Genomic DNA, 17,565 nt, shown 5'->3' with positions numbered 1-17,565 from the left:
AACTCCAGACCGGCCATATTATTGGCAAGGTCTTTAGATCTTAGCTCCAGGCTGGCCCAGTTCTAGGCAGGAGCATCTCTGTATTCTAGGGGGTCAGTTGTTCCAGCCTCACTTACACGGAAGGAAGCAGGAGCCCGGCATTCCCTCCAGAGGGATGCACTGACCCAAATGCACATGGAGAACCACACCTGATCTGAAAGGAACACAGTGAAACCGTGTAGATGAAACACAGGGAGTGCTGGTTTGGGAGGGTTGGGTTTTTTTTTAAAAACAATGACTAAGTTAACAGAGAACTGGAAATCTCACTACGTGAGGGGTCATCTTCAGTCTCTCTGGGGCCTTGACCAGGAGGAAGGATTCCGACAAACCCGGGTGGGCCCAGGGGACGCGTCCTTGAAGGCTGTGTGGCAGACGGTGGGGAGCAGTGTTCCTAATATGTGCTCCACAAATATTGATCCCACTATGTGCTCCAAAATGCAGCATATTAGCAAAACACCTCTGCCCTCCCCGCTCCGTGGAGATTCGCGGGGCACATCTGAGAATTCCAGCCGTGGAGACACCTGGAAATGCTCCTAGGCACGCGGTCCGCGGACCCTCCTCCACCCGCGGCACCAGGCTGGGCGAAGACGCAGAGAGAAGCCATGCTCGAGCGGGTGGGGCTCTGAGAGCACTCAGGCCACCGGGCTTGACCACCCCTGTCTTACAGGTATCCACGGGGTCCGGGGACCAGCACAGGAGACCGTCCCAGGAACCGAGCCTGCACACCTGTGACGTTTGCAGAACGCCTCGGAGACGCTCACTCAGAGCCTCTTTACCGAAGAGACTTCTGGCGAATCCACCCTCCTCTTCCTGGACCGGGGGTCTCGGGCCTGGGGCCACATGGCCACAGGCCCCACGCCCCCAGGTACTATGTCGTCAATGAGCGTGACTCTCACAAAAAGCCCCATCAGACTTTCTGGCCGGAGAGACATTTCAAGATCGACGCCTTAGGGGACGTCGTGGAGATGTTCCCCCGGAATGTGCGGCCCTGTGGGTCCCGGGCGCCCCAGCCGGCTCGCTCTCCGCAGCTGAGTGACGAGGAGGAGGAGGAGACGCTGAGGAGAGAGTGGGTCAAGGGGTACTTCCACCCTCGCTCCCTGATCGACCTCCACGGGGCCCCCCATTTCTACGTCGGCGAGAGGTCAGGGAGCCAGACGCTGGCTCCCGAGCACCAGGGATGGGGGCTCTGTACATCCTGGAACGACGGTTTCGAGGGTCCCCTTGACAGGCCGGTGTACATGCACAGAAAGCCGCGCCCCCGGAATGTCCAGCACCTGCAGCAGCCCCCGAGGCCCAGGGCCAAGCCCCGGGGCGAGCCGGCCCTCACCGAGTCTGACTCCATGTCGGCAGCCTCCAGCAGCGACCCGCAGAACAGCGGCACTGACCAGTACCTGCAGATCACGCCCAGCCCGGGCAAGTTCTCCAGGCCTGCCGGCCCGCTCACAAGGAGAAAGGCCGTGTCCAGGCAGGAGCTGACTGCAGATCTGAGCAACCTGATCTGTTCGAACGTCTAGGGCTCCTTCTGGGGTCCCATCTGTAGCGAGTCAAGCCGTGTGGGAGCACTGATGCGCTCTGACAGCATGTGGACCCTCCCCTCCTGCAAAGAGACGACACACCCTGGGGGGCGCTGGAGACCGTGGGGCGCATCCAGGCCTCTCAGCTGCCGGCTGCAGCCCCCACACTCACGGGGCCACAACTCCCTGTCCTACAACGGCCACCTGCCATGGGTTGTTCCTGGGGCCTCTCTGTGTCCAGCACTTCCACACATTAGACCATCCTTTCAAAAAGCTTTGGGATGGCAAATCGCAGGCAAGCCGGACGGCCCCTCCCGATCACAGAGGCCTCACGGGAGATGTCTGTGTGTCCTTAATCGCGAGGGAGCTGTCCATATTGCGAGGCCCTCTTTTGCACACAAAATTCAGTCCTCCCAGAGGAGTGCTCAGAAATGAGGCGGCTGTCCTTAAAGATTCAGAGAGCTGAATTAGTTCATATAAATAGTCAGTTTAGTAACGACAAGAGTAATTAAAATTTACTGGGATCTCCCTCTACTGTTCACTGAGCTGTGTGTCCATATTAATTAGCCAAGGCACTTGGATGGCAGGGAACGAAATCTCCAAGGCGGATGGGCTCCTTTGCTTGCAGAGGGTGGGAGTCAAGCTGGCTTCAGGTGCAGCTGGACCCAGGGCATCCAACGTCTTCAGGATTCTGTCTTTTCACCTCTCAGCTGGACTGCTGTTTGTTGACCTCATTTTCTCCTACTGCCAAATCCCTGTGGCAGGTGGGGGAGGAATTCACGGCCACAGAAAATTCCTGGGTTAGGGCACCCAGCCAACGAGCCAGGGAAAGAACAGACTCGTCGTTTCTCAGCTCACATCATCTTCACGTTTGTGGCTGAGGCCTTTGTCACCGGCATCATGAGGGTTTGGGCAGCAGTGCGTTCAGCCGGCCATGGCAGCCAGAAGCACCCCCTGGTCCTATTTCCAGGACAACTCTTTTTGCTCTAAATTGCATCTTTAAGTTCGCCGTCTCCCCCACCAGCCCGTGAGGGCCTTCAGGATGGGAATGGTGTTTCTTCTTTTTTTTGCATTCTCAGCTATGGACACATAATAGATATGTTTTCTGTGGCTGCATAACAAATTTACCAGCTTAAAACCCACATTTCGTCTCACAGTTTCCATGGGTAGGGAGGGCGGACGTGGCCCAGGTGCGTGCCCGCTCAGGGTCTCCGTCCAGGTGTCAGCCAGAGCTGGCATTTCCCCTGACGCTAGGGGTCCCCTTCCAAACTCATGTGGCTATTGGCAGAATTCACTTCCTCAAGACTGTTGGAATGAGGCCATCCACGCCCAGAGGCTGCCACGTTTCCCTGCCACATGGTCCTCTCCACAATGGGGCTGTTTGCATCTTCAAGGCCGGCAAGAGTGGGCCTCTTTGGCACCTGATCTCTTTTTCCAGGAAGGCCCGGACTCTCTTTGGAAAGGACTCGCCTGATTAGGCCAGGTCCACCCAGGATCATCTCCCTCTTGATTCACTCAGAGTTAATTGTTCAGAGATCGTAATTACATCTTCAAAGTCACTTTATCTTTACCACATAATGGAACCTAATCCTGGGAGTAAAATCTCACCATCTTCACAAGGGCCAGTACACACAAGGAGATTTCACAGGAAACGTGCACTGGGGGGCAGGCACCCTGGGGGCCATCTCAGAATGCCGCCTACTGTAGATCCTTAACACACACTTGTTGAATGTAAAGGGGTGAAGGAATGAATGAATGAACTGTACTAACGAATGAATCACAAATGACGTAGCAACAGGGTTACAGTCCGAGATCGACTGCCAATTCGAACCAAAAAGAGAAATCCAGTGTAAATAATGCCTTTTTAAAAGTACACACAGATGGGCACTCCTCCCCAAATTCATGAAGAGGTGTGCACAGATTTTTGGATCTCCTCCCACAACAGATCCAGAAGGCGGTGGTCTGCTCAAGACGAAAGGTCCCACAGGCGGTGGGAGCGTCCTCTGTGACGGAGGTGTGACGAGGGCTTTCCTGATGAGAGTCCCCTTCTATGTGCTTGGTCTGGGGCTGTGGGCTGGAGCTCCCGGGGACGTTGACACACATTTGGAAAAGGCTGGCCCTGCCTCTAGCACCTGTGGGAGCTCCTGTGTCCGAGTGGGAGCCGCTCCGTGAGCACAGGAGGAGAAGCCGGCTCTGCAACATTCCCAAGAAACAGGGTGTTGCCGATACACACCCAGGGTTGCAAGGATGTTTATCACCTCCCAGGGTGCCACACAGCCCACACCTGCCCTGGCAGTTAGTACTAGGCTCTGCTTAATTTAGAGAAATTTAAAAGGTGCAGAATAGTAGAAAGACTGGTGTGACAAGCACCTGTATTCCCACTGCGTCAACACTGTTGAAATTTTATTTCCATGTAGTCATTTTATTATCATTAAAGAAAGTATTACAGAAATAATCAGTCTGCTCTAATGCCCACACTTAGTTTCATTCCCCTCACGCTACCAAGAGTTTGGCGTCTGTCCGTTCGGTCAACTTTATAGCTACATACGTTGTGTACGTGTGTGTAAATATATATTTGTAAGCATCCATCAGCACGTTTTACTTAAGTCAACGCTCTCATCCCACATGTATTGCACATATTTATGTTTCTGCGGTCTGTTGAAGAAATACAGATCAAGCTCACTTATTATAATGGTTGCATAGGAGCTCATCATGGAAATAAACTCACCATTTATCCGTTTCTTGTCGACGGACCTTGAAATCATTTCCACATCTTTGTGGCTGAAAATGAGGTTACACTAAACATCTTTCACACGACCTCTACCACACGTGCAGAAGTGGGTGCTGGTTCTCCCAGAGGAGATGCCCCTAGCTCGCAGGATTTCACTAGCTGCCCCTTTATTCATCTCCCTGAGCCCAGACCCTGTGCACACTCCCCCTGTGAAGGATGAGAGGACCACGGTTCTCACAGCCTCACCCAGACTCCATATGGTCACACGGTATAATTTTTGCCTACTTGGTGAAAAAAAAAATACCAAGTTATTTTCATTAATTTGCATTTCTTAGATTGTTAGCATTCTTCCTGTTTACTGGCCATTTGCATTTTCTCTTCTGTGAACGGATTGCCTGTTCAACACCGGTGCTCATTTTTTCTGTTCATGATTACTATCAACTCTCGCCCTTTGATCTAAGTCACATCAGCAGAAGGCCACGTGGACACCGTCAAAACGCCTTTGCATAACAATGGTTTCACAAGATTCCTTTGGCTTTTAGTGATGGTCCAAGGGCGGTGGGGGGAGGGGGGTTCATGTCTGCCCTTTGGCCACACTACCATGGAGGGTATGAGTGACACTATTATTAATAATGTTCCCTAAAAACACCTGTACAGCAGACTCCTCTCAGGGCTCAGAGACGACAACTGAATCCTTTAAATATATGGAGTGAATTCCTCTTGATGAGAATCATCTGGTAAATATCCTAGTGACCTAAGGATGCCTCCCTGGTCACCCCTTGTGTTTCCAAACTTGTGAACGGCAGAGAATTTAGAGAGACATTTTCTCTGTGTCTCCAAAAGACTGACTTCCCTGGTCTGAGGTGGTATTTCCGTTTTCCAGCTACTCTGAGTATGTGTGTTTGTGTGTGTGTGTTTTCCTTCTCTTTAGGGTCTGTTGGTTGCTATGGTTTTTTGGTTTTTTGACTCTGCCCATTTCATGGTAAACACCGTGTAGCCTTGAAGGGCAGGAACCAGCAGAGCACATGAGCAACACGTGACCTTCAGAAAGAGAAACGGGCGTGTGCACAGCCCTGCCACTGACCGGCTATGTGGCTTTGGACACCCTGTGGACTCTCAGTTCCTCAGCTGTGAAATGGGGACGGCAGTCCCCGCCTCGTAACGCTGCGGCAACGTTGTGAGGGTTACACACACAGCACAGGTCAAGTGCTCAGGGCATCCTAACATTGGCACAGTCGGTGCTGAGTAACCATCAGATGTTGCAGAATGAAGAGTAAACAACAGACACACACTTGCAGACGGAGAGTCCCCAGCAGCCGCCTGAGCTGACTGGTCAACAGGCAGCCGGTCCTCAGTGTCTGCTCTATCCTGGAGCTTTCCAGATGGGAACACCCAGACACTTGGGCTCACCCGCTCAGTGGTCTGCGGGGCCTTTCGGTTAGAAGTCGCTGGGCCCCATGGCCTACATGCACCTGTTTAAAATTCAACCCGGACTTCAGTGAGGTCTGCTCTGGACAACTGGGTGACTCACAGGGCCTGAGGAACACACGGGAGGGGCTCCAACCAATGGGATCTACAGAGCTCAGTCATTCCTCCCCCAACGCAGCCTCAAGCGGATGCAAATACCTCGCTGCCCTGCCCCGGGCTGTGTGGGCAGCTCCCCGGCCCCTCTGCCCTAGTAGGCTGCTCCCCTTGCCCTGACAAGGTCCCCTGACCTCCCCCACCTCCTGCTGCCACTCTGTCTCAGGCCTCAGGGATAAACAGCTTGCTTCTCCAGACATTTCATACACCCAGCGCTTTCCATTTTCTAGGAGAAAAGATTAAAGTCTCTTATAGTGCTAAAGAATTTTTAAAACCCATGCTCCATTGTGATAGGTATAAAAATCTCTTAAATGTGTGATGTCTAACAAGTCACTTTCTACAGCAAGATTTCCTTTCCCTCAGCTCTGTTTTCCTCGTGTTTTCTCCCCAAACAAAATCCTAATAGGCCCCAGCCTGACAGGGGCTCAAGCTGCAGCTTTATAGAAATATCCTACATTGAATTTTTTAATGAGGCTTTTTAAATTTAAAAAGTCCTACATGTTAGTAATTAAAATAATTAAACGGTCTATGATGATATAAAATGAAAAAGAAATGTGCTTTGGCGATACTCCCTAACAGTTTATTCCATATCTTTCCAGAAGTGAATATTCTAAACATATACATATGTAAACATAAAATATAAGCATATACAAGCACATCTCTAGATATTTCTCTTTCTCACTTAAGATACATATGGATGATATACGATATATAAGATACTATATATAAATATACTATATATAAATGTTTACTGTATGCCAGGCACCATTTTAACTACTATTCATTGATTAGATCTTTTGACCCACATGTCAACCCTGTGAGTTAATACTATTACTTTTCTCATTTTCCAAATGAGGATAGTATGCCAACGTCTGGACTGGTCACTTACTTGTTTGATGTCTAACAAGATATATATATATATACATAATGGATATTATTCCCTGTCAGTACACATATAAAACATTTTATTTGGGGGAGGGTAAGAATTTAAACAATATTAAGTTATTTTTAGAGTTAAGTTTTAAATACCACTTATTTCCTTCATGGAAAGTAAACTGCTCCTGCTTAGAACAGTCTACTCACATCAGCTCCTGTTTCTAGACTCGTGCATAGGTTCTCTTTAACATTCCCTGTCTCTTCCAGCCCCAGCTTACCTCATCTGTGCCACGTTATTTTAATGGCTACATAATATTCCACTAAATGAATATCCTGTAACTTTGTTCCATCTATTGACAAACAGGTAGGTTGTTTCCAGTTGCAAGATCAATCTTATACATCTTTGTGCAGGAGTTGCTGGGTCAAAAAACAAGCAAATTAAAATTTTAAGATATATTATTTTGCTCCCGGAAGGTTACATAAATTTACATTCTCACCCACAGTGTATAAAACTGTCTCTCTATATACTCACCAATACATGGAATTAACAAACCTCTTGGTGTTTGCCTAAGTTTTGATTTGTAATTCCCTAATCTTGAGGGAGGTTCTGCATCTGTTCACATCATTTTTTTTTTTTTTTGATGAGGAAGATTGTTCCTGAGCTAACATTTGTGCCAATCTTCCTCTATTTCATATGTGGGACGCCTCCACAGCATGGCTTGATGAGAGGCGTGTAGGTCCGTGCTGGGGACCACACCCACTAACCCCTGTCCACCGAAGTGGAGTGTTCAAACTTAACCACTACACTACCAGGCTGGCTTCATCTTTTCCTATCTTTATTAGCCATGTCAATTCATTTTTCTGCAAAGTATCTGTTCATGTCTGATGCATTCTTCTTGTCTGTTGGATTGTTCAAAAATGTCAATGATTTGTAAGCACATTTTGCACATTAAGAAAATGTACTTTTAGGTAAAATATGCTTCCACTTTTCCCTCAGATTATCATCTCTTTATATTTTTGATGTGTTTAACTTTTTAAATGTGGTTAGCTTATTGGTCTTTTCTTTTATGACTCCTAGGAATAGTCACATGGGCATTACTTCACTTGCATATCACAATGCCACCAGGAGGCACTTATTATCGTCCCATTTCATCTTGGCGCAAACTGAGGCTCAGAGAGTGACTTGCCCAAAACCACACAGCGAATAGTGGTGAAACTGGGTCTAGAACTTGGACTCCCTAATTCCCCATCTAGGGCTTTACAACCTGGCAGCCCAACACATCTTCCAAAAAGGGTTTTCAAGTAGTCATTTTGTTCGCACCATTTTTTCAAACCTTTAAAGGTAACCATAAGCACACAAAATAGAAAACAAAGAGACAGTGTTGCCCTTTTCAAATACTTAGGTGGTTACAGTGCTGAAGAGGAGGAAACCCAGGCTGCCTTTGCCCACCCAGTGCGAGGTCTTTCAGGCACCTGCAGCCAAATACGCCCAGAACTATCTCTTCCCATCCCAGCTCAAGCCAGAAGGTGGGGGTCCTGATGCTTCCTCCCTCTGCAGCCCCCACGTCCATCGCGGAGATCTCTACATTCGCCCTCCTAAGTATTCTAAGACGGGCCCTCTCCGCTGCACCGCCACCGGCCAGCCCTGCTCCAGGCCGCCGCCGTCCCCCCACCGTCGCTGCACCGGGCCCGCCTCCCGGCCTCCACCCTCATTCCCACTCCCACTCCTGCAGCCGCCGCCCCGGAAGGCGAATCTGGTGCAAACTCCACCCTGCTCCCACCCGGCCGCAGGCTCCGCGACTCAGGACACAATCCAAGCTCTTCAGCAAGCGGAGCCGCCCTGCGAGGCCTGGCCCGGCCTCACCGAACGTGGACGCCCCCGGCCCCGCCCAGAGCCGCCGGCGGGCGGGAGGCGGACCCGCGGGACACGCAGGGCGCGCTGTGCACCGCCCCGCCTGCGAGTCTCCGGGAGCTCGGCCCTGCGCACCGCGTGCCTGCCAATCTCGGGGCGGGGCGGGGCCGTCTGGCGGCGCGGACCAATCCGGGGGCAGAGGCGGGCCGGGGGCGGAGGCGGGGCGGGGTCGGGGCTCCGGGCTCCGTCCAGGCCGAGGCGTTCCGGCTGCGCAGATCTCGGGCAGGCGTCACCGGACACCCCTCCAGCTTCCCCGCGCGCAGCTCCCGGCGCGATGGACGGCGCGCTGGCCGCGCAGATGGGCGAGGCGGTGGCCGAGAAGGTGCTCCGGTACCGGCGAGACCGATCGGGCTGGAAGATTTGCCAGGAAGGCGTGAGTGAGGAGCTGGGCGGGGAGGGAGCCGGGGTCCCCGAAGCCCCCGGGCTCCTCCTCTCTTTGCTGTTTTTTGCGGTCCAGCCCCCGGAGCTGGATTGAGGAGGGATTGTTTCCTTAAAATATAGGGATTGTTTTTCTTTAAAAATAGGAGTTGTCCTTAGGGGTTGTTTCCTTAAAAAATACCGGGCGTGCTTTGCACACAGTGGCCCCGGGAGGTAAGTGGCTGTCACTTATTTCATTGAATGACGTGCCCAGCGTTGCCTGGCTGGTACATGGGAGTTAGGATTAGAACCGGAAGCACCAGGCTCCGGAGCCTTCACTCCCTTCGTCGTCGCGGGAGCACCTCCCTCTCCGTTCCCAGGAGGGTGGCCTGGGAATAGCTTGGCTCGCTTGACGCTTATGACTTTTAACAAGTACGCCTAAATTGCTGGAGGAAACAAAGTGCACGGTGGCTTTTAAGTTGTTTTGAAAACCATTCCAGTACTCTTGGAGTCAGCGAGTTAGGATCCCTTTCTCCCTCACGTTCTGTGGGGGATGGGGGGCAGCTCTGTCCAGGATGAGTCCCCACTCCGCCCCCTATCAGTTGGGTCACTTTAGAGAACCCCATCTCTTGAGGCTCCCCAACTCTGCTTATGTAGAATGGGAGTCTGGACCCGGTGATCTCCCAGAGCCCTTCTAGGTCTAAAATTCTGCGATTCTGTGCCTTTTGACAGAATGGAGTTTCAGTTTCCTGGAGGCCATCTGTGGAGTTTCCAGGGAATCTGTAAGTGCATGCCTTGTTCAAAGCTTGTCAGAGGGGCCACTCCCTTGCTGATGTCTCTGCTGTGCGTTTGCTTCCTAAAAGATGCCAATCAACCCTAACACCCTGGAATCAACTCTCCAGTTCTCTTCCAGAAAAGCTTCTGTTTTTAACTAAATGATTTCCAGCAGACTATATTCTTGTGAATGCTCACTGTCCATTTCTGCAGGCCTGAGGGGAGGTGGGCTGGTAGATCTCAGCCCCTTCTCTGCAAGGCTGTCCTAAAGAGGGCTGACGGACATGGCCTCTAGTCCTTGTATCTAATCCCAGGGTGATAAACAAATTCGATTGACGCCTTGGGGTCACATTCTTTCCTGTGCTCCAGGTACCGAGGAGAAGGCATTGTGAATGGGCCACCAGAGAAGGTGTGGGACTGCATAAAGCCACTTGCTGGGAGCCTACGAGAGCAGTGGGATGAGAACGTGTCCCATTTTGAAGTTATCCAAAGCATCACTGATGTAAGTCTTTCCAAACACGGTTATCCGCAGACGGTAACCTGACCCTGTGCCCTCTGGAGGGGGTCAGTGACGCCTTTTGGCAAGGGGAGTACCTTGCAAAGCCCTGGTGCCCAGTGAACACAGGCTGCCTGCCGCTTGCAACGCCAAGCCCAGCTTGGCTCAGGTACAGGTGGGAAATGGCGTGACTCAGAGAGGCAGAGACGCCCTAAACAGCTGAGAGAACACAGCAGCTGAGGGAGGAGGGCAGCGTGCACATGAGCTCCGAAGATGCTGAAGCTGTGCCTGGATTTGACCCGTTGCTTTAGTTTGAAATGTTGCTCCTTAATGGGGCCACGATAATGAATTAAGAGAGTCCTGGCTGGAGAGTCCAGATTCTCTGCCAGCTGTGGGGCTGTGCCAGGTGGCAGCTTCTGGATGACAGTTCCTCCATTGGTAAGAAGTCCATGTTCTGGGCTAGCGCTGCCCGGTAGAAGTTTGTGCAGTGGAGGGTATGTTCTGTAACTGGGCTGTCCGATACAGTAGCCACTAGCCCCATGTGGCCACGGGGCATTTGAAAGGTGCCTAGTTGGAGGAAATGAATTGTTAATTTTATTTAATTTTCATTACTCTCAATGTGAATTTAAATAGCCATGCGGAGCTAGCGGCTGCCGTGTCAGACAGCGTGGATCCAGATTGTCCTGTCCTGGGATCCTCTGTAGCATTAGGAACCCACCTTGTTTTGATTATAGAAGTTAAGCAGAAAAGAAATGTCACAGCCAAAACTAACAAGAAAGTTGCCTTGGGGAAATGCTGCCCACCTGTTTGACTTGAGTGGTGTCTTGATTTTGGCATCGGTGGACAGGGCGCCACCCTGTGGGGTGTTTACACAGGTGGTGGTGTGAAACTTGAAGCCATGGTTCTTTACTGGTCAGTTAGTAGGCCCCGGGTGGTCTTTGTCTTGATCAAGAATTTGCATTTTAGTTCATTACAGTTCGTTATCACAAGAGTGTGTGTCCGAGTTCCCTGAAGGGTGGGACACATGCTCCTGGGGTACAAAAGGTGATATTAGCTCCTACACAGTCAACTGGGAAATTGAATCATGAGGTCGCCCCACTTGAGTTCTTCTTTAATCTCTCAGCTAACTTGAAGGGGAGAATCTCAGTTAGGAGCACACGTGCCCTTGTCACCTGTTTGACACTTGATAACCTCTGTTATAACAAAACAGCTGGCCTCAGGCTCAGAATCAGAATGGAATCATCTCTCTTATCTATGTTTTGCAGTTGCCTTTTATTTGTGCCAAGTGATTCTCCCCCCACCCCCCTCCCAGTTTCTGATAGTTAAATTACTTCCTTTTTCAAAATGGATTTATCTACGTTTTAAAAAGTGAACACACTTAGAGAGAAATATTGAGTGAATGACAATAGGTGCTACCAGAGACGGCAAAAAATTGTGAAAATAGTATGCAAATAATTGTGTACACATGGCTGGAGTTGAGGAAACGTGGATTGTTGCCCCTTAAAACATAATACAAATGTAATAACAGAATGATTGTAATGGGATTTTATTCTTGAAAGTGAAGTGGCTGCACTTTTTTAGCGTGTTTAGACTCCTTTGTCTGAGACGGTGAGTGGTGAGACGTGGGAGAATGAAAGCTTTAGGAATTGTTGGGGGACCCCTGAGCTGCCCTGATGATCATTCGAATGATAAGCAGCGTCACTTACTGAGCCCTTTTACACAATGCCACACGCTCAAAGCATTTCAGCTGAACACCTGAGGAAGGAAACTGTCCCCAGAGGTGGAGAGATGTACAAGGTTCACACAGATAATAAGTGGCAGAGCGGGCTCAAGAGCCTGCCACTGCCTCCAGGTCTCCAGGCTCCTGGCCTCCTAGCAACCCTAGCCCTCGCCCCAGCCCCTGGCTGGGTCCCGCTGACGGCTCCCTCAGCGGCCCCACAGGAGTGTGGTTTTGTCCATGCTCCTTTGTACCCAGCCCACCGTCCCGAGCCTGCCAGTGCTCAGAAGGCTGGGTGCCCACCTGTGCTGTGTTCTGTAGCAGCGTGCACATCGTTCTTACCTTCTTGGCCAATTTGCCAGGAGGGTTCGCTGGGAGATGCTGTAGGATCTCTCTTCCCTGAGCAACCTGGCTCGTCCCTGGGGGAGCATGCCTGCTTCCATTGCTTGGGCTGCTGATCGGGGCTGCACAGGACCCTCGATCCTTGGCACCCAGTTTCCTGAAGGCTGAGCCTGTGTCACCCCAAGGCAGCCCCCACCCCAGACCCTGCTTGACCCCATTGGTCCTCTAGTGCAACAGTCCAAATGTTTTGCTTGTGTATGTCCAGCAGATTTTTGAGAAACTATACATCATCCTCACACATCTAGTTGACATCTGAAATTGTCATCATAAATTGCAAAGCATGTCATTTTTAACCTGTAATAAATCTGGTGACTTTGAACAAAACGATGACATCATTCTTTTAGATGTATCTAGGTAACATGGATTTTTATTTACTATCATCCATTTAAAAAATATGTGAAGAGATTTTCCGTAAATAGTCAGCAACTTTATATCATTTTTTCTTTGAACTCAAATTTCGGGTTCCATGTAGCCTACTGAATTTTACCCTAATATGTTTATTCTAATATATCCTAATATATATCCTCATATATATAATCCTAATATATATCTATTCTAATATATGAATATGTATATAAATTGAAATTAAACTTTGAAAAATCATATGGTTCCTGTGACTATAAGGCTCAAAATGTTAAAAAAAATCTACATTGAAAGATGAGTGGAACTTATTAAAATAATATTATGTTACAAATGTTGATGAAGGACCATCAAACGTGAAAAGTAAAATATTTCACATCCCTTAATGAGATGGATGGGAGGTCTTTTTCTAGGTAATTCATGTGTCCGTGAAAAGATATGACTTATTGCCAGAAAGATCCAGCCTTCGGTGGACATTTACTGCAAAAACAGGAAAACCCAGTGAGCTTAGTTTTCCTAAAAGCAGAGGCAGTGACAGCTGGTGGCTCCTTGTTATTTAGTGAAACAATGAAAATGCGAAGAATGGGCCCTTCCTTGCATGTTGGTATTTAGCAGCATGATTTTGTCAAATCTCAAATCTTTTAATTCTGGGATGGATGGACTGCACCGGGTGTGTTGTGTTTATAACGCGTGCTGCCACCCTCACTGTTTCTTCGCAGTGTCGTCTCCATCTGGCCTCCAGATGCTCCTTCAGGAACATGCATTTTGCAGCAGTAACAAGGAGTAGAAGCTGCATAGTTATTTAAAAAAAAAATTATTTTCATCGCTTCTGCCATTCTGACACAAAATATCAGAATTCAGGAAAGGCGAAACTACCGTGTTTATAACAGCAAGCTTTCACCTTTAGAAAGAACATGCTCCAGGGAGGGGAAGGCACGAAATTCCGGCTCCAGCATGTGATGCTCTCAAGAAATATGGAGTCGGCGTCCCCGAGTGTCCCTTTGGACGCTGGGGAATTCGCAGCCCGAGACCGTGTGGGGTAGGAAGATTCCAGAAAGATGGGGTGTGTGGTGCCTTTTCAAGAGGGGAAGGAGAACCTGCAGCTCGTTGGCAGGCGGGTCATTTTAGGAAGAAGGCCTCGTGGAGGCCGAGTCGTCAGGTGCTCAAAGGGCCCCAGGTCACGTGCCCACCCTGAACCTCATACCCCAAGGTCAAAGGTTTCTCAGCAACACACGGTGCCTGAGTCTTCGTACCCAAAGGGAGAAGACAGAGAGAGAGAGACCTTCTCCATCACTTCTAGCCTGGCCCCCAGACGTCTCCCAGCACTGCCCGTCGTCGGGCCGGACTTGTGCTTCTTCACTGTGACCTTGAGAGGGCTGGGGCCCTGCAGGGGGAGGGGATAGCGGGGTGAAGCACGGGATGGTTTGGGGTGTCTTGGCTTACAGAGTGGAGAGTGGACTTGGTGGCATATTCTGAGATCAGGGGAGGTCCAGGGGGTGCACCCCCCCAGGGCCAGGACCAGGGGAAACCAGAAAACTGTGCAGGACACATGTTCAAGGGGTCCTGCTCGCAGGGCTGGGTTAGGGTGAGGTCAGCCATGGGGTGGGAAGCAGTGGCCTCTCTTGCCTTACCCTTGGCCTGGCCGTCTTCAAGTCACATCTCCACCACACGCTTTAGGTCAATTCCTTCATCTCTCCAAGCCTTAGTTTCCTCACCTGTCAGATGGGTTCAAGGTACCCATTTCTCAGGACTGTGAGGGACAACTGGGAGCCTGGACCAGCCAGGCTCTTACCAGGTGCTCAGTCAACGGCAGCTCTTAGATCTTTGAGACGTGAGCTCAGAGTGGCCCTCCTCCGCCATGGGCAGCCCGTGTCACAGCCGTGGACCTTACACACTGGGTGTGTTTCAGTGACACCTGGCACTTCCATGGTGGCTCCACGCTAGACCCTCTGGCTCACAGCGCCGCCCTACTGTCCATGCTGTTCCCCTTTTCTGGACCCTAGGGACAGGCGTGGGTTGATGATGGGGACTGAGTGGGGCATTGGCGGGAGAAGACGGCTGGCCCTCAGGTGCGCTGGACTCCCCTTGCTTTGGCAGACGCTGTGCGTAACCAGAACCGCCACCCCCTCGGCCGCCATGAAGCTCATCTCCCCCAGAGACTTTGTGGATGTGGTGCTGGTCAAGAAGTATGAGGACGGGACCATCAGTTCCAACGGTGAGTGACGGCGGGGGACTCTCTCCTCCACACCCGCCCAGGTCCTTGGGGGCCGCTGACCCGCTGGACATCCCCGGGGGACTCACAGCTGGGTCCCCGGCCCTGTGCATGCCTCACCCTGTCGAGTTTGGCGGCTTCTGTGCCGCAAAGGGCTGAGGTGGGGGAGTCCACACGCGAGCGAGTTTATTTGGGTCTCAGATTCGGTCAGCACCACTTTCGTCCCTGCCGAGGCTCGTGGTCGGTGCCCTCGACATGCACATTAGCGTTGGCATCACACCTCAGGCCGCAGCGACGCCCTGGGCCTGGGAGCACCTGGTGGGAGGGTTGTGGGCTGTGCACTCCCTCCCGCCTGGCCACGAGCAGAGTTCCCACCGCTCACGTGTGGTGCCTCCTTCTGGAGCCTGCAGCCCCGCCGTCCTCCGGGTCTCACCCCTAGGCGGGTGGCGGGTGCATGCCCACCGCTGTCGGCTGAGGTTCCAGAGGGCGCCCTCCCCTTCTCATCCCCAGCCTGACGTCCTGGAATGTTCTTTTCTCTACTGGTCTGGTGGCTTTGGGGAAGCTGAGGATGTGAGTGTATGCACGTACGTGTGTGTGTGCGTGTGTGTATGATGTGTGTGTGCATTCGTGTGCATGTGTGTGAGCATGAGTATGTGTGTGTGCATGAGTGTGTGTACATGTGTGAGCATGAGTATGTGTGCGTGTGTGTTCATGTGCATATGTGTGTGGGCCTGTGAGTGTGCCTGTGTATGTGTGCGTGTGTGTACATGTGTGAGTGTATGTGTGCATGTATATGAGTTTGTGTGTGAGCATGAGTGTGTGTGAGCATGTGTATGTGCAAGCATGAGTGTGTGAGCATGAGTATTGTGAGTGTGTGAGCATGTGAGTGTGTGCATGTGTGTGCGTGAGTGTGTGTGTGTGAGCGTGAGTGTGTGTGTGTGCGTGCGTGTGTGTGTGAGTGAGTGTGTGTGCGTGAGTGTGTGTGAGCGTGAGTGTGTGTGTGAGCATGTGAGTGTGTGTGTGAGCGTGAGTGTGTGTGTGTGAGCATGTGTGTGTGTGTGAGCGTGAGTGTGTGTGAGCGTGTGTACGTGAGTGTGTGTGAGCGTGAGTGTGTGAGCATGTGAGTGTGTGTGAGCGTGAGTGTGTGTGAGCGTGTGAGTGTGTGTGAGCATGTGAGTGTGTGTGTGAGTGTGTGTGTGTGTGAGCGTGAGAGTGTGTGTGAGCGTGAGTGTGTGCGTGTGTGTGAGCGTGAGTGTGTGCGTGTGTGTGAGTGTGAGTGTGTGTGTGTGAGCGTGAGAGTGTGTGTGTGTGAGCGCGAGAGTGTGTGCGTTGTGTGAGTGTGTGTGTGCATGTGTGTGAGCGTGAGCGTGAGTGTGTGTGTGTGTGAGCGTAAGGGACAAGGGCTGGGGGAAGGAGGGGCTCAGGCCAGTAGCAGGGCCCCTGGCTGAGTGCTCAGGCTCCAGGCGATGGTCTGTGTGCACGGTGGCTGCCCTTCGGCGACCCTGGCCCGCCTGTCTGAGCTGCAGCTCACTGACCACCTCCCTCTGTCTTCCAGCCACGAATGTGGAGCATCCGTCCTGTCCCCCGAAGCCGGGCTACGTGAGAGGGTTTAACCATCCCTGCGGTTGCTTCTGTGAGCCTATGCCGGGGTAAGGATGACCACAGCTTCCCTGTGGGCTTTCTGGTTGATGGGCACGCTGGTCATGATGCACAGGAATAAAGTGCCTTGCAGCTCTTAGGCACAGACGCTGCAGAGCACCGACATATGCATCAGCAATGTCACACGCAAGGGCACCGGGCACATGGGAGAGAGCTGGGGAGGCGCGGTTCTTATCTGTGAGGCGAGGACTCCTACCAGCCCCAGGCGGGCTGGGCAGATGCTGTGGTCCCATTTAGCAGATGAGGAAACTGAGGCTCAGGGAGGTCAGGTGGTCTGTCCGGTCACAGGCAGGCCGTGCAAGCCGGAGCGCAAGGTCCTGTCTCCCGGGCTCTCTGAGCTGCATCCACCAGCCTGGAGCGGCCACGAGGCTGGCCATCCCCACCCCTTACCACACGGTGCTCGTCTCCCCGCAGCGAGGAACCATGTGGAGGGGCTCAGGCTGCCGGGAGATTCTGACACCAGGAGTTGGCCCAGAACGGAGCCCAGCACGGTTCTGGCCCTGTTTTCTCACATCGTCGCCAGGTTTTCACCAGGAACGTCCTGTGTAATGATAACCCCCAGGTCTTAGTTTATCTGGAGCCCACCCAGGCTGACAATGAGGGCGTGTCCCCATGTAAGCGTGCGACCCACGCACGGAAACCAGGAGGGGGTGTCTGCCTTCACCATGCGGGCCAGGGGGAGGGCTGTGGGCCTCAGCGTTTTACTAAACCAGGTCCAGCACCTCCAGGAGCTCTTTGTGCTGAGCTGGCTTTTCAGATGTCCTGTGGAAGACTTACCTTAAACGTTGCAAAACTTTATGAACTTGAAAATAGCCTTGCTGTTCTCTGACACGCTGCCCCACCACACACTCGCACATGCATGCACACATACAGACACACAGCGCCCACACGTGCATGCACACACATGCACACACACGTGCACAAGGCACATGCAT

At 51.7% G+C, this 17,565-nt stretch overlaps 2 protein-coding genes across 2 annotated transcripts in view; both read left to right on the top strand.

The window, feature by feature from the left end:
* Positions 1 to 1,850, top strand: part of TMC3 (transmembrane channel like 3) — a 33,495-nt gene extending 31,645 nt beyond the window's left edge. Inside the window, exon 22 of the mRNA XM_046654227.1 lies at positions 707 to 1,850. Coding sequence (XP_046510183.1) covers positions 707 to 1,553 — 847 coding nt within the window. The 3' untranslated portion in view covers positions 1,554 to 1,850. The remainder of the gene's footprint in view (positions 1 to 706) is intronic.
* Positions 1,851 to 8,856: 7,006 nt separating this feature from the next.
* STARD5 (StAR related lipid transfer domain containing 5) overlaps positions 8,857 to 17,565 on the top strand; it is an 11,213-nt gene continuing 2,504 nt past the window's right edge. Inside the window, exons 1-5 of the mRNA XM_046654996.1 lie at positions 8,857 to 9,026; positions 9,743 to 9,792; positions 10,154 to 10,286; positions 14,857 to 14,974; positions 16,527 to 16,620. Of these exons, the coding sequence (XP_046510952.1) occupies positions 8,928 to 9,026; positions 9,743 to 9,792; positions 10,154 to 10,286; positions 14,857 to 14,974; positions 16,527 to 16,620 (494 nt within the window). The 5' untranslated portion in view covers positions 8,857 to 8,927. The remainder of the gene's footprint in view (positions 9,027 to 9,742; positions 9,793 to 10,153; positions 10,287 to 14,856; positions 14,975 to 16,526; positions 16,621 to 17,565) is intronic.

The sequence above is a fragment of the Equus quagga genome, chromosome 2, assembly GCF_021613505.1.
Source record: "Equus quagga isolate Etosha38 chromosome 2, UCLA_HA_Equagga_1.0, whole genome shotgun sequence".
NCBI classification, from domain to species: Eukaryota; Metazoa; Chordata; class Mammalia; order Perissodactyla; family Equidae; genus Equus; species Equus quagga.
The sequence above is the reverse complement of the archived record's forward strand: the minus strand, read 5'-3'. Positions and strand labels throughout refer to the sequence as shown.